The sequence below is a fragment of the Corvus kubaryi genome, unplaced genomic scaffold, assembly GCF_017639235.1.
Source record: "Corvus kubaryi isolate FWS band 111438036 unplaced genomic scaffold, C.kubaryi_AGA036_p1.0 37398, whole genome shotgun sequence".
In the NCBI taxonomy this organism is placed as follows: domain Eukaryota; kingdom Metazoa; phylum Chordata; class Aves; order Passeriformes; family Corvidae; genus Corvus; species Corvus kubaryi.
The window spans coordinates 38,446,978-38,463,557 of NW_024581137.1; the positions used below are offsets into that span (position 1 = coordinate 38,446,978).

The window sequence follows — 16,580 nt, forward strand, 5'->3', positions numbered from 1 at the left end:
TTTCCTTGTAAGACATTCAGTAGCATCCTAGAATAAGAACTGGATGCTTATGTGGAATAATAAGAGCTTTCCTTTAAGTGCAGAGAAAATGAAAATAAACTAAACTAGATAAAGAACAAAATTACAATTATGGCATTAGATCAGTGAGTCTCATTTTCCTGTATCCACCTTTCCCTAAAGACAAAAAATATCAGTGTCAATCCCTTGTCTGGAGAGAGCACACAATGTGTATCAGGAGCAGAGCAGTGTAATGCAGAGGGAAGTGGGCAGGAGGCAGGCAGCAGACCAGGCTCTTTGGTTTAGGCAGCAAATTTGCAGAGTTTGAACAGCAGAAATAGCTGAGATTCACTTGCATAGCTATTCTATTGTCTGTCACCACAGATAGTACACCTACTTCCTGCACATTCTTTTATCCTATGCAAACGTTTTAACAAGCAGCAAGGTCTGTGTTTTCAGTACTTCAAAATGCTTGGGATACAGCTAAAGGTCAGGCAGAGTGGAGTGGAGCTTCCCTGCAAAGCTACACTGAAGCATATGACTTTCTGAAAGGGCAGGACAAAGAACACAAAATGGGTTGTGAAGAATGCAAGATGGGTAAAAGCTGCCACCCCCTGCCATCAGGATTTTATTAGAAACATATCAGGCACAAAGGTGCCTTTGAATGGTACCTTGATACCATGTTTTCCTTTGCAACATTTTCCAATTAACCATTACATTTCTTTCATGTACATGTAAATGTATCTGGTATCCACGCACCCTTATTTTATAACATACTGCCTACATAATTTTAGCTTTTGGGCAAACCATTAAAAGCTTTCTCTGATGCATCTTCAGGAATTAAATATGAATGTAAATCACATTATCTGATAGCTCAAGTTCTACATCTGAGTGCTTTGAAAGTATTCTGTTTAATTAATGAAAGGGAGGGGGAACCTTTTCTAATATATCCTCTTGACATTGCAGTGTGTAAAGTACATGGTAGATGAATCTGTAGTAGTATCTGTAAGGAATGAGGGAGCCAAGGGTGCCTCCCTCTTCTAATTACTCTATGTGTCACACATAGATGAATAGCTGTTTCATAATCCATTTACTATTGTCCAAACCTAGGACAACTTCATGTCTACAAACCTATAACAATCCTTATCACTTGGGCATGTCATACTTAGAGGACACAAAGATGCTTGCAAATCACTTTGTATGTGATGAAATTACATATCTTCCAATGTGCACTTAACCATAAAAAAAGCATAAAGTGTATAAAGAGAAAAGTAAACACCAGGACTATATTCAAGGTTATGACTGGGAATAAAATAACTTTAATTTGTCACATGTCTTCTTGTATTTTTCTCCAGATGTTATTATTCTGATATTTCTGGGGTAGTACTATTTTACAAAAATAATGTTTGCAAGAAAAGTATTACCCTTACCACAAGATACAAAAAATGAAACTTTTAAAAATGTTCCTGATAGGCTAAATTATCCCAAGCACCCCCAGTGATGCAGTCTGGTTGACAGAAACTCAATTATCTTTTGTCATCCTGCTTCAAAAGCAGCTCTAAGAGCAGAGAATCTTGCTGTGTCTGCCTTCTCTTTTAAAAAATCAGGAGCCTGAAGGAGCAGAAGAGCAAGCGTAGTCCAATCTATCCTGTTATGGACTTCCAGCACTTGTTATTCTGAGTAAATCTGGAGTGGTAAGGGCCACTGGTGCAGGTAATAGAAATAGAGCCACCTTACCAGCTTTCTCCTGAGGAAGAGATAATCTCCATCCCAGGTAGATGGGCAGATAATTTTTAGCTCTCTGTGTTCTGTAACTGTACCAGACTAGAGAATCTGTGTTGGTGGCATGCTCTATACATTTTACTGCGCTCATAAATATGTAAGATCATTCACTGCAAGCAGTTTCACAGACAACATGAGCTGTAGAAACATGTTCTCATCTTCTTTCACTTACCCTGTTTGTATTGGGCTAAGAAACCTCCACCTTGCAGACTGTTGTCTGTCCTTAGTTTTACATACACGCTGTCTCCACTGGAATGGATTGGTTGTGGTATCTGATCCCCACAAAATTTACCTAGCTGTCTAGCACTGCTGCTGTTGCCATCATATATCTTAAAAAAAAACCAAGAAAAAATTAAAAAATAATAAATCTGATGACATTACAAATCCTATTAATTTCCGCCTAATAAATGTCTGCTTAGAGAAATGTTACTGGATATACAAGAGGTTAAATTCCATTTCTGCTTAGAGGAAGCCTGGCAGGCATTTCAGAAACAAGCAAAACTAGGAAGCCAGTAACTGGATACTAGTGGGTTTTTAGGGGCTTAGTTACCAAGAGGGGAACACAGCACTCCATTTCAATTTTATTAAAAATATTAAAATTATTTTTGCAGCAATTCAAATATGAAATTTGGGATTAACAATACGGTTATTGGCACTGTTGTGCTTTTTTCCACTTAATTTACTAAGAAAGCATACTAAAGCCTTGGTTCAAAATACAGAAAATTTAAAAGATATAGACAGATTCTTGTTTCTATTGATCAGATTCTTTCTATCTAGATATAAATGCTTTTGTTACCAGCAACTACACAGACTCTGCTGCCTTGCCTCTCATGGCTCTGTGATATGAAGGTAGCACATCAACAGGGAGCTTTTCTATTCTGGCTCTGTTCAGTTAGGAATATTTGAAAACCGAGGCTCTGTGTTTTTTTGGGCCTTTGCACTCACATACTCAGCTGACTCCTATGGAGCAGGGTGTCCCAGGGGACCTACCGCAAGGTAATCGAAGGCGCACTTCTGGTGATATTCTAGATGGAACTGCTCAAACTGGATTTCGAATGGACTTCCTCGGTTTCCTTTGAGCAACCAGTAGCACTCTGAATTGTGGTAATATGGCATAGGGTAGTTGGGAGACATGAAGATGCCTGAGGATGTTATGAAAGTCCCACCACAACCTGAAAATGGCAGAGAAAGCAAACCAACATTAAACAGTTAGAACAGTAAAGAACTAGACATAGCGTGTGAGATTCTCACTACTGACCTCTTTTATATGCCCTGAACATCTCTGGTAATGCCCCAAAAGTCTGCATCTAGCCATCAATGTTATAAGCAGAAGAGAGGCCATAGCACCTAGAAATATTAACTATCTAATTTGTAGAGTGCTTCTGATAGAGAGTTAACCTTCAAATTAGAAACCTCTTCATTAAATTCTTAATTACTGCTTTCCTAAGCATAAGAGAAAATTGAACCTACTTTATATCTAGGGAATAGTATGCCCTTCTCTGTGGTAAAAAAGAAAGCCCAAGGATCCAGAAATATCCTTGATCTTAACAACATGCATACATCTCACTATATAATTAGCAGACAAACTTTAGAAGATGGGAAGCAGAAAAATTGTGGGAAAAAAGGTGAGAAATTAAATACAAACAAAAGATCAAAAATGAGATGTGTCAAATAGTTCTATACTCGATGCAGTCATTTTACCTGCTGAGGTACCATCCCACTCTGCTGAAAATCCCTTTCTTGTGCCAAATATGTCACTTACAAACTTTATCCACAGCTTGTTACCATGAGAGGTTATAACAGGAGGCAGGTCTGTACCACAGTATTTTCCAAGAGGAGGAGAAGTTTCATAGCCTCCATCTCTAGAATGGTAGAGAAGAAAAATCTTTGGTCAAAGAGAGATACCATGAGAAATGCTAGCAAATCAAAAATCTTGTGATTCTTTTAGACTTGGGAAAGACTAATCCTGGCTCTTCATCTTCCACAGAAATACTGCTACCAAATACTGAGTCTTGCTACTTGCAGTAATACGTCCTACCACAATCACCTGCTTGCTGGGTATGTCACTCTCTCATCTCAGCAGCCTGAGGGTGTGTCAACACAATGACAGGCTTGAGAAGCGTCTCAGGTAGACTATATTATCTATATTCTACAAGCTGACAATCATTGGTGCAACCAAAGGTAATCTTCTAATTTGAAGCAGTAATTTTCTCACTGCTCACTGTTTAGCCTGGCACAAACCTAGATGAGCGGACTTATTTAAAAAAAACGTTTATTTGCCACCACACAAATGGGAATTCATTTCTGAATTCAATTCACTGATGTTATGCACATTTTCAAATATTTTCTTAGTCTTCAGAATTGGTTCTACAGCCACTTATTTTCCTATTTTTAAATTAAGTAATATTTCCAGTAACATTTTTTAATACTGCAATCAGGATACACAGTTAATGTTCTGTTCTGCCTCCTGCACATGCCTTATGGGAATAAAAAAGATGGTGACAACCTGCTTATCAATTGCTTCCTGGCCGTGTCTTTAAGCACCTTCATACTACAAACACCCTACAGGTCAGTAGGAAAATAATAATCTATATATGGGTGTGATCTTGCTATGATGCTTTTTAAGTGGACAGTAATACTTTCAATTGCATATTCACAGGTTTCCTGCTGCTTCTGAGAAAAATTTCCACTTAGCCTTTGCCACTCTGTTTTCTTGTTATCCTCCCAGCTTAAACTGCTTGCTGCTGTCTCATGTTACTGGCAGTTGAAGAAATGTGCCAGAACCTCCCCTCACTTGCATCTTGGCCTCTGCAGCTGTGGTCACATGAACAATTTTCTTAGTTGACTGAATGCAATTTATCAGATGACACCTCAGAACAAGGAACGAGAGAGGCACCTCACCTAAGACTTGTGTAGCTACGCCATTCAACAGTATCAGGTTTGAAGAGACATTCTAAAAATCCAGTTACAGCAGCAGCAATGTGCAGAGTTGCACTTAGAAAGTTCTGTCTGTATCTTAAAAACTTGTTTAATGCTGCTGAACTCTTCACAGTGAAAACAGAGTTAGATTTATGCTATAAATAAGTGCTTTCAGTTCCTAAGATGAAAAAGTGAAAAAAATCACCCTGTTTGCAATTTGGATCACCCCAAATTAAAGTGTTAATTGTTAAAATAAATTTAGATTAAATTTAACCTCAGATTGTTGTCTTATAAAGAAAAAACTGAAACGCTTTACTTAGAAAATACTGAAAAAGTTTTTCAGGTTTTCATAACTTTCTCCAGTTTGTATGTACAGCTGAAAAAACCCAGCTAATTCAGCAGGGATTCAGAATCTCAATAGTGCAACTTCAGCAAGCAGATTTCTGTTTGGTTTTAGACACACTTACCAAAGAATAACCCATACAGAATATCTGGTATAACGTTCAGGATGAGCTTTATCATGGTGCTCAGTGAGGTAATGGAAACTCTTAGCATGCTCAAACTGAAAAAGCACACTACATTCTGCAGATATGGTTCACCCAGAGAGCTGGCTCATGAGGACCAGAATGGGTACACCAACACTGCAAAGTGCAAATCCATCAGCAGCCACGCAGTAGAAAAGACATGTACTTGGTGCTGCTATACTGTAAGCAGATAACCTTCCTGCAAATATTAATTTCTTCTATTTGTCTCTGTCCTGTAAAATTTCCTAGAAATCACTAAGTTAGTGTCCTAAGTTTAATGGTGATGCCAGAATAGAAAAATATAGCAGATTATATATATGCTCCTCGTGTTACAGCCTAGAGCAGCTGCTGTCTAAAGACTATAAACATAAAACAAAATATAGAATCATAGAACAGCTTGGGTTGGAAGGGGCATTTAAGGGTCATCTATGCCTCTCAACTCTGCAATGAATAGGGATATCTTCAACTAGAAAAGGTTGCTCAGAGCCTCGTCCAGCCTGATCTTGAACATTTCCAGGGATGGGGCATCAACTACCTCTGTGGGCAACCTGTTCCAGTGCCTCACTACCCTCATTGAAAAAAATTTCTTCTGAACAATCCAAACTCTCTCAGCCTGTCTTTATATGAGAGTGCTCCAGTTCTCTGATTGTCTTCATAGTCCTCCTTTGAACTTGCTCCAAGAGGTCCATATCCTTATGCTGGGGGCCCCAGAGCTGGATGCAGCACTCCATGTGGGGTCTCACCAGGGCAGAGCAGAGGGGCAGAATCACCTCCCTTGACCTGCTGCCCATGCTGCTTTTGATGCAGCCCAGGATACTGCTGGCTTTCTGGGCTGCAAGGGCACATTGCCAGGTCCTCTCTAATTTTTCATCCACCAGCACCCTCAAGTCCTTCTGATCCATTCACTCCCCAGCCTGTACTGATATTGAGAGTTGCTCCAAACCAGGAGCAGGACCTTGTACTTGGCCTTGCTGAATCTCACAAGGTTCACATGGGCCAACTGGTCAAGCTTATCCAGGTCCCTCTGAATGGCATCCTGTCATTCAGGTGTGTCAACTGCACCCTCAGCTCGGTGTCACTGGCAAACTTGATGAGGCTGCATTGATCCAAGTGTCTATGTCATTAATGAAGATATTAAATAACACTGATCCCAGTACAGACCCTTGAGGGATCACTTGTCAGAGATCTCCATCTGCACATCAAGCCATTGGCCACTATCCTCTGGATGTGACAATCCAATCAATTCCTCATCTTCTGAACCATCCACCCATCAAATGTATCTCCCTCCAATTTAGAGAGAAGAATGTTGCGGGGGACTGTGTCAAAAGCTTTACAGAATTCCACACAGATGACATCTGTAGCTGTTCACTCATCCATTGATGTAGTCATTCCATCACAGAAGGACACTGGGTTGGTCAAGAATGCCCTTCGTGAAGTCATGCTGGCTGTCTCGGGCCACCTCCCTGTCTTCCATGTGCCTTAGCAGAGCTTCTAGGAGGATCTGTTCCATGATCTTTCCAGGTATGCAGGTGAGGCTCACAGGTCAATAGTTCCCAGGGTCCTCTTTTCTATCCTTTTTAAGAATGGGTACAATGTTTCCCCTTTTCACCTGGGACTTCCCCTCACTGCCATGACTTTTCAAATATCATGGAGAATATGTCACAAAACAGGCAATAAAACTCTTTGTTTCTGCACTATGGAAAACAACCCAAATGCAGTCCACACATTCCACTTGCTCTCAGAACTGGAATTTATCAAGTAGGAAAGTTGACAACAGAGCAGGATGAAAGGAGGAAAAGGTAGCCTTTAAAGCTCTCTGGTAAGTCCTTTACCCACATTGACAGCAAGGTGTATAGTTAAAACTAAAGACTCTAAACATGCCTAAGTGGGTTTGAACAACTTACATGGTGATCAGTACTAAGGATAGGAGAAATAATTAGCCTTGCCTGATTTCTACATAATCCTCTGTACAGCGTTTGTTCCCTTCCAAGGTGAAGTTGGTGAAGCGCAGCACAATCTGTCTGTTTATTCCCACTGTGATGGTGTATATGCACTCAGTCCGGACAGGGTAGTTATTGGGGTAGTTTGGAGATGTTAGCACGCCAGTTTCAGAAGTGTAGTTGTGTGAGCAAACTTTAAAAAGAAAAGAAACAAAGATGAATTAATTTCATATGTCTGCTAAATTAACAGGAAATTTCTATTTTCAACAGGCAGAGGAGCAAACATCCTGTGTTCCTGCGCATTGTAACTCTTCCTGGACACGTCTTAACTGCTGAATGTCAACAGTATAAACTAAAACCAGAATCCAGCTGTTTCATGGGATTTCTTATATTTTAGTTGATTTTGTTCAGCTTTTACCAGAACACCGTGCCTGTAATAAATAGGCAACATAAAAGCAGTTTCAGCTGCCTAGATGGTTTTGCCCTAAACCCCAAGTAAGCAGAGAAAGGAAACTGAAAGGGATGTCTCGCTGAACCCAAAAGGTAGGATTCCTGAATTTCTGAAATGCAGTGGTGATGGAAACTAAATATAGTTTCTAGCTATGAGGAGAAGCTACATTGTTTTCAAGCATTCCTCAGGATCAAACCTGGTAGAGGAGATTTTATATCTAAATATCTTTTCCCATTTTCTAGGCCATAAGTGACAATAAGTGGTATAATCCTTAGAATCTGAGGACACGACAATTTTACTTAAGGTCTTATACTTAAAGCAACTACATCAGCTGCAGTGTAGCAGTGTTTATCCTTAACTCTTAAATTGCATAACAATTTAGGGGGGAAGGGGTTGAGCTACACTTCAGGCCCTTCATGTCTAAGGTTGGTCATTTCCATGTCTGTTCTCTATCCATTCTAACTGCTAAAACACTTTTGCTTTTAATGGTGTATTTTTAATGGTATTTTTTTGCATTCTTGGTCACCTAGAAGGCCTGTGTCGAGAACATTTTCTGTGGGATTTGTGCCGGTTTGGCCAAATTTAGAAATATATCCTCTGAGAGAAGGCAAGTCACCACCCCTCCCCCACCAGGTTCAGGAAAAATAAATTTTCCTTGAAGGAAAGTGAAGGAGATAAAAACTATTTATTTAACAAACACATGGGAAAAGGAAAATAATGCTAAATAATAAAATCTTTCACTGTGGAGAAAAAAAACCTGCGGAAGTGTCAGAGTCCTCCCTTTGGTCTCCTCGGAGCTGGGGCTTGGCCCAGGGCCAGGCCCTCTGCGCTTGGTGGAAAGTCCTCCTGATGTGTTCTGATATTGAAACAGTCCAGCAGAAAAGGGAGAAAATCCGAAATTCCAGGGAAGGGAAAAAAATTCAACTCTCAGTCTCTCTCTGGAGAAAAGGAAACTGAAAACTGCCAAAAGCTGACCGGGCAGCCGCAAGCCGGGCGCCTCCTCCCTCCCCTGCCGCAGCTGGAAAAACAACGCTATCTCTGTGTGACCTTGAACAAGCTGCAAACTGCTTTGAAAAAGTTTTGCTCAGGTTTTTCCTTCCCCCTCTCAGGCTCAGTTTAAAGGCATAGAAAGGCACAAAAATTAATTTCTGGGCATAGGGCAGCGATATGGGATACACATCACAAAGTCACCCCAAGATAAATACTCCCAAAGCTAGCTCTCAGACTCATGTTCCTAATTCATCATGGGGAGAAAAGAGAAACAGGACACAAAAAAGGGTCAATAATTTTCTTCCATTGGCTTGTGCTTTGGTATTGACAAGTCAAAAAGATTTTATGCACTAATTTACCTAAAATCATTATCTATTAAAGTCTTTATCTTGAATTTTCATCATTTATGTGTTCCATCACAGATATGCTTTAATGTACATGTATAACAAACAGGTTAGTTCCGGTCACCATAAGAGCCTTGTACTGCTTTGTAAATTCTTATAATGCCCTGGCTGTGCTACCAGCTCCCATGGTGTTTTGTGATATGTAGGGCTTATCATCAAACCCCAGATCCTCAAGTCATATGATTTTTTGAGAGTGCTGCCTGAAGGGTTAGAATTCTGACTTAGAAATGTCACCCAAGTTTCCCTAACAAACTACTACAGAAAAAGTATTAAAAAATTAAAAAGAAAATGTGTGTATATTTATTAGGTTACTTATTTTTAAATAATTATTTCCTCCTGCTTTTGGAGGGATGGATGTCTGACTTGTGCCTACTTAATGATTAGAGCTCTTGCAATACTGCCATTACGTACTCAGAGACTGAGACCAAGAATATCAGCTTTCAACCTGGAGAATATTAAAACTGGTGTGCTAGATAAGAACTCTTACAGCAAAATTAGCACTACAGAAGCCAGAATTTTTTTTTTATCAGTCCTTTTAATAACAATTTCCACAGAACTGTCCAGGTTCCGTCCCTCACCAAAATTTTTCTTCTTGGGAGGAACCCAGACAGAAACTTATAACCCAAGTGTGCTGTTTTAAGCTGGATGGTGTGTACTGCTTTACATTTCACTTAAAAATCTTCTTTATGAGCTAAGGGATAATAAATAGAGAAGATGGAACAGGGACTGCCATATAAATGTTAGACTTCTGGCTACAGTGAAACAAATCCAAGTATAGATGGAGTATGCTGGCTCCTATGAGGATTTAGAAAAGCATAAACAAACCCATGTTTTTTGACAGCCAACTCTTTTCTGGTAACTGGATTAATTCATGGTGTTCTACTTTCAGCAGGAGAGCTGGCACTCCCCTTTAGCACCCACCTCTCTAACAACATTTGGGGGTGTGCTTGGGCACACCCTTCAGTGAACATTTAGCAAAGTTAGCATGAAAAAAGTACTTTGACTCCTTTGCCAAAGTTCAGAATGCAGTCTAATACTATATGTGATTATTGTGTGTCTGGAAAAAAATATTAATTCAGTTTAGTTGGAAGACTCTTATTACAGCTCATGAAAAACAGAAGGAGGCAATTGTTGAGGACAATCACACATCTTGCTTTGCCCAGTGTGTGAGGTTTTGAAAGCTATTCAATCTGCCTTCTGATTTTAGTACTGAATGTGTTTGCTTTTCTGAAAAAAAAATGCCATAAATGGCAGTAACCCACTGCAACAGCCAATAGCAGAGAAAAATTCCAGCTTTTGTACTATTCACTCATGCAATCATGCATAATGTAGAAAATTATATCCATGTTTTTTCCCCTAAAGAGATATCAATCAGTTGCCACAATCCTAAATAATCAAAAATCAAGAAATAGTGCAATATATAACATGGGATTTTTCTTTCAGTCTCACTGTACCAAAGGAAAACTGGGATTCCAAACAATTCACTCTTTATGTAGTACCATCCATGTTTAGGAAAGAAATGAAGAAACTATCACATGAAGTATATGCCTCTCCACAGGCAATGTGAAAGCACATCTGCACTCCAGGGCCTTCTGTTACTTCTGCTGGCAGGTGCTAAGAGACTTGGTTTTTACCAAGGAGACACACAAAGGTCTTTTGTAGCATGTTAGACCCAAACTCCCTCAAAATACTGGGTAAAATGGTTCAAAAAGAATCTCTGCCTGCCTTCTGCTGATTTGCACCTAAACACACATACTGTGGAGTTGTACTCACATATATTGGCATGTACAGGCAGTACAGACTAACACCCTGACCAAACACTGCCAAGTTACAGCTGTCTAACAAGCTGTCAGATGCCAGCCAATTGAGCCTTTTTCCTGAGACTTGGGATGAACTGAGCAGATGCCCAAGACACATATAGGACATCAGCTTTATTTTCTGTTTTAGGTCAACCTCATTCAACCATTCCCTGTACATCTCTGCACATAAATATTTGTCAACTATTAATTTCCATTCTTGTCATTGCTTGTTCAGCTGAAGACCAAAGTCAGGCATCATACTCCTAATAATTACTGGGTTCAGTCAGAAAGATGGGAATGAAGATTTCAACTTGTACTCAGCGATCAATGAAGAAGACACACAAATCCATACTACATTTTCAGGTGCACTTTTAACTTCATGGGTTCACAGAGGTTTTTCTCTTTTCTCATCCTTCTCAAACTCTGACTTCTCCAAACTGTCATTGTAGCTAACATATAATCCACAATGAAGGTATTTAAAACCAGCTTACCCATCTTGATAAATAATATCATTCACAATTCAGGATGATAATGAAGAAAATAATCTTTCACAAAAGCCAGAGAAAGACCAGGAATAAAAAGCCTATCAGGAAGGAAATCTGCTTAATCAACTTAACAAACCTTGTTAAGGTTAACTTCTCCCAGCAGAAAGAATGAAATGAAGCATCTCTAAATAAATAAACAAATTTAAAAAAAACCCCAAAACCAGGAAACCAACCAACAAAACAATGAAACACACCACCAAAACCCCAATGCAAAGTAAAACAGATGAACTCACACTTATCTGTGAAGAAGTTGAGGGGAAAAAAATAATAGCACTGAATCCAGTACTATTCCTATTGGAAAATTTTGGCCTGTATCTATCAAGACCCTGAACAAAAGTTCCAGACAAAACTAAACTCTTTCAAAGATTTCTCAATTTTTTTACATGGCTTATTTGTGATGTGGTCAGCCAAAACTGGCAGAAGACAATCCTAAAATCTACCATAACACTTACATGGCTCTTATGATATTCATCAATCTGGTAGTTGAGACCTGGACTCTTTGAAACAAATCAAAACATTACCTTGAATTCCTTGTGACTTTCCCCTTTAAATGACAGAAGGATGGTGAAGAACTAAGAATCCAAGGTACCTGTAGTTTAAGTGGGTGATACATATTTTAAAATGAGTATCATGTGGGCATGTCTGACTGAAGGATTTCCATCTGTATTGTGGCTCCATGAGCCATTCACAGCTACTAGCTGGCAGACTGCTAAAGCAATTGTTTGCACTTTATGGGCCATGGCCATGGCTGCATCTTGTGGCATTCCTTTTTTTTTTTTTTTTGACAGGAAACATAGCTTTGCCTTTTATTCTTTTCAGGCTACTTTTCAAGTATTTAATATATCACAGATAAGCCATGCAAACAAAAACATTGTTTACCAAGATGCATGGAGAAGAAAATTAGTTTCATTTTGCATTAAAAAAAAAAATCACTTTTACTTATGCTTCTTTTTTAAACTCCAATTTATTTGGTGGAGGGAGGACGGGTAATCTTGTCCATGTTTTCAATAGCTCATTCTCTCTGAAATAACTCCAGGAAAAAGACTATTGAAATGTGTAATATGAACCAGAACATCTTTGAAAAGTTCTGATACTGGTTATGCTCTAGCTGGCTAAGGATACACAACTTAAAAATATGAAGGATTCTTCTTGCACAAGAAACATTATTAGAACCATATTTTCTTTAGCATAAAAAATGTAAATAAGCACCAGATGTAAAAAAAAAAAAAAATCATGGTTTTGGTAAATCTCTCAGATATTATTATGGTTAGCAATTTGCTGCCTTAGTGTAACTGGATATACATGAGATGAAGATCAGACCTAAACCTGAGATGATTGCAGGGAAGTGAAGAGTTGCTTCTCACAGCAAAATCCACATAAACATACATGTTTGCCTTCTCTCAGGCCACAGAAACTTCAAAACACTTTATTCTTAATAAAAAACTGAATTTTAGCCGTCTGATATTTTTGAAAACTTTATAGCCATGCTTGTTCTGGGACCAAAAGAAAGAAATCTTTGTAAAAAAAACCAAATCATAGTTTCAGCCTCTCTGTAAGTTCATTACTCTCACTTGCAGTAGCTATCTCCCACTTTGCCATATTTATACAAGCTGTAGTGGTTGAAATTAACAAGTGTTTACTCTAGAGATCGTTCTAAGTCAGAGTGAGAAGAAATTGACAGTTAGCCCAGATTGGCTGAAGAGTAGTGAAGATATTTGTGTTCATTTTGGGAAAAGAAAATCATATAAAATTTGGATTAAGATATTACATAGTGCTAATTTCATATAAACATACGATATAATTGTTAAAAGCATTGAAGAGACAGCAGATCTGCATTTTTAAGGCATAGTTTGAAAACATTGCAGGGACAGCATTGATGCAGTTTGAACTCCACACGACACACTACTACACACTACATCAATGGATGAGTGAACAGCTACAGATGTCATCTGTGTGGAATTCTGTAAAGCTTTTGACACAGTGCTTTGGCTGAAAGATGAGAAAAGCCAATCACCATGGTGGTGGTAAAGGAGGGGAATACTAAAGAGAGGAGGCAGGACAGCATTGAAGTGACTAACAGAATCACAGAAACAGATATGGTTACAACAGAGACAGAAATATAGATTAATGTTGAATAAAGAATACTTTGATCTTGATGGACTGTGAGAAAAGTATTTATAAGAATATTTAGGAAGGAATCAATCCACCCACGAAATAGTAATCTGAGGCGAATTAAAAGGAAAAAATATCACATTAAAAAGCAACAATGGTATTTACAGAAGATTTAGTTTGCAGTTGCAAACAAAGGCTAAAAAAAGACTTTATAAGGATGATAATTTCACAATTTCTCACTATTAAGAATTCAGATTTCAAACTACAGAGTTTTCTTGGAAAGATTTTTAAAAGTAGAACTTGGTTTTTTTGCCTATTACTTTCTAAGAAACAGAAATTTCCTCCTTGAAATAGCTCTCATTAAATCTTAATTGTTTGCACTGCCTTTTTGGTTTCCATGTTAGATAACTCAAATATAAATTAAGGCAGCTGAGAAAATGGTTTATTTGGACTTGTAAGTTTTCTGGTAGTGAATAAAACCACAGTGGCAAAATCTGTACTGGTCCTGCCTATACACATACTTGAGAGACAAAATAATAGACAATTTTCCCAAGATGTCACCAAGAAAGCAGTTAGGAATTGCAAATTTTTCTGCTTTTAAACAGGTTGAATAAATTCAGGAATTAGAAAAAATAAAGAAACTAAGAGCAAACAACGAACAGCCATTGGTAGCTTATGGCTGCATAGATGAGTACTATGAATTTCTGGTATTCATCCAATAAATCCCTTGTAGGCTGCACTCACACACAGAAACTACGTAAGAACTGGTTAATGATGGATAACAAGCATCCTAGCTACAAATGCATTCTCATTTTTACCTTTTTTTCCCTTGTGACTCTGCTTCTTCTGTGGTTTAGTTCTGCTAGGCAGACCCTGTACCTCTACCTTCCATAGCACTAACTGCCATGTCTGGTCGTTTCTTGAACACATCCAGGGATGGTGACTCCACCACCTCCCTGAGCAGTCCATTCCAATGCTTAACCACCCTTTCAGTGAAACAAATCCTCCTAATGTCCAAAGGAGAAGAGAACGGAGAGAATGAGCAGTCATTCTTCCTTTACCTCACTGATGTAAGCCTTGGCCCTTTAGAAAATACTTAAACAAGGGATTTAATGCATAACAGCAGCCTTGAACTCTGGTGGAGACAGAAATGTTGCACTCTGTTGTAATGAAAAAAATCACTTGTGCGTTCAGGTTATTCTGCTGCTTTATCAAATTTCATCCTAATTGACCTTTCTCTTCCCACCATCAATATTGAACCTTACAGGGACTGAATTAATTTTTTATGGCACCCAAGAGTCTCCCATTTAAGTGAGTGTCCATGATCACTAAGTTTGCTAGATCACATATACTCAGCTCAGAATGGACAAAGAAAATTCAGAAAATACTTTTCCTAAATAATTCATGCAGTTCTGCCATGTCAGCTCTTACTGACTTCTTAAAGAAAGCAACAATGCTGCTTACAGAAATTGCTTTCTGCTTTTCTAGGGAGTAAAAAGCTTTTGAATAAAGCAGAATGAATAAGAAGGAGTAGAAGAGGCACCAGGAAGTCTTCTGGCAACACAGAAAATAATGTTTCTGTTTCTTGTAGTGGTTATTTACAGTGACAGCTGAAAACATTTAATTTGCATAATGAACAGACTGACATATTACCTTTGGATGCATTCAGGGAGATATAATTAGCTGAGAAGCCCTCAGATGCAACGCTGTGATCTGTCATGAAGGACAACGTCATCATATTGCCACCACTAGTGAGAGATGGTGGAATTGATCTTCCACAGTACCTGCAGCAAAAAGATACCCCAAATTGAATGGCAGTACTTTATAAAGCATCTGTATCACTGGAAGAGAATCCAGCTTTCCCAGAAGTTTGAATAGCTACACATACACAATTCTCTCCTTTGGATGATACAGATCCCAGGCATATACCCTGTATCAGGGGACTAAATAGCACACTACATGTACAAGGGTACAAATCTAAAGTGTGGAAAAATCAGAGAAGAAACTCTGACTTTCATCAAGTTGTCAAATTCCTATTGAATTTATGCTATGCTGTACCTACAACATACTCTGTTATTTTGTAGGAGTCAGAGTGGCTGGCCAAACACTAAGATTGCAAAATGCTCTCCATTATGAGAGTCATTTGCTCCTTATTTTCCAAAATGCTGCCATGTCAGCCAACTATTTTACAGTCTATAGCTGCAGCTGGATACTGTTCCCGAGTAATTCAAATGTTCTTGAATTCTAGCAAGGAAACCCTGTGTACACACCAATTGGAGAAGTGGAATAAAAGAAAATATTCTTCCCAGAGATACAATCATGTATCAGGAGAAAGTGAAAACTAAATCCCATAAAATGGAGGTTGTGGTCTAGTTTTTGTGGAGATCCAAATATACAGCCTTTTAAGTAATCTTTCTTTCACTTCAGCAAGTCTTTAAAATCATGTCTTTTCTGGGCAGAGATGTATTGAGGCTTTTCAACTTATTTTCCATAAATCAAAATGTTAACGAAGAGGGACAAAACCAGCTATTGAAACCTGTCCTTAAAAGAGCTATCCTTTTGACACACCCTAGTTTCTCCCAGTATATTATTTATTAAATGTGCTCCTTGTTCCATGTTTAAGGAAAGCAAGCTACTTTTGCTATCTTAGAAGAGAAATTGCTGCTATTGTTTCTGTGATAAAGAGAAAATAATCTATACACAAAACTTAAGGAAGCAAATTGAGTATCAAGACCTACAGAACAGTGCTCACTCCACAGTAATTCAGGTCTGTAGGCTAATGGACATATTCACCTTCCCAATTTTTGCACAGTGCTGTTGTCATATATTTCAAGATAATCTTTTCTGCAACCATAATCAAACGCCAAGTTAAATGAAGTGAATGTCAGGCGGATAAGGTAGCCGGGTTGAACGTTGATAATCCAGGTACAGTTAATCCCATGTGGGTAGACATGTGGATAACCAGGACTTGTAATGGTTCCTGACGGTCCAGTGAGAGTCTCTCCACATACTGCAGAGATTTAAAACATTAGGTTAAATGATATATTTATAAAAAAAGAGTTAGACACTTATACAATTGGTTACTTTTCTTTCTGAAATTTCATAGTCTTTCTTCCT

The 16,580-nt window shown here is 38.5% G+C and overlaps 1 protein-coding gene across 1 annotated transcript in view; it reads right to left on the bottom strand.

Annotated features, from left to right (window-relative positions):
* The window catches only part of CUBN (cubilin), a 145,653-nt gene that overhangs the window by 102,578 nt on the left and 26,495 nt on the right, over positions 1-16,580 (bottom strand). The window contains exons 21-26 of the mRNA XM_042044038.1: positions 16,257-16,473; positions 15,117-15,247; positions 7,169-7,355; positions 3,481-3,641; positions 2,770-2,951; positions 1,952-2,108 (exon numbers count right to left, since the gene is read on the bottom strand). Of these exons, the coding sequence (XP_041899972.1) occupies positions 1,952-2,108; positions 2,770-2,951; positions 3,481-3,641; positions 7,169-7,355; positions 15,117-15,247; positions 16,257-16,473 (1,035 nt within the window). The remainder of the gene's footprint in view (positions 1-1,951; positions 2,109-2,769; positions 2,952-3,480; positions 3,642-7,168; positions 7,356-15,116; positions 15,248-16,256; positions 16,474-16,580) is intronic.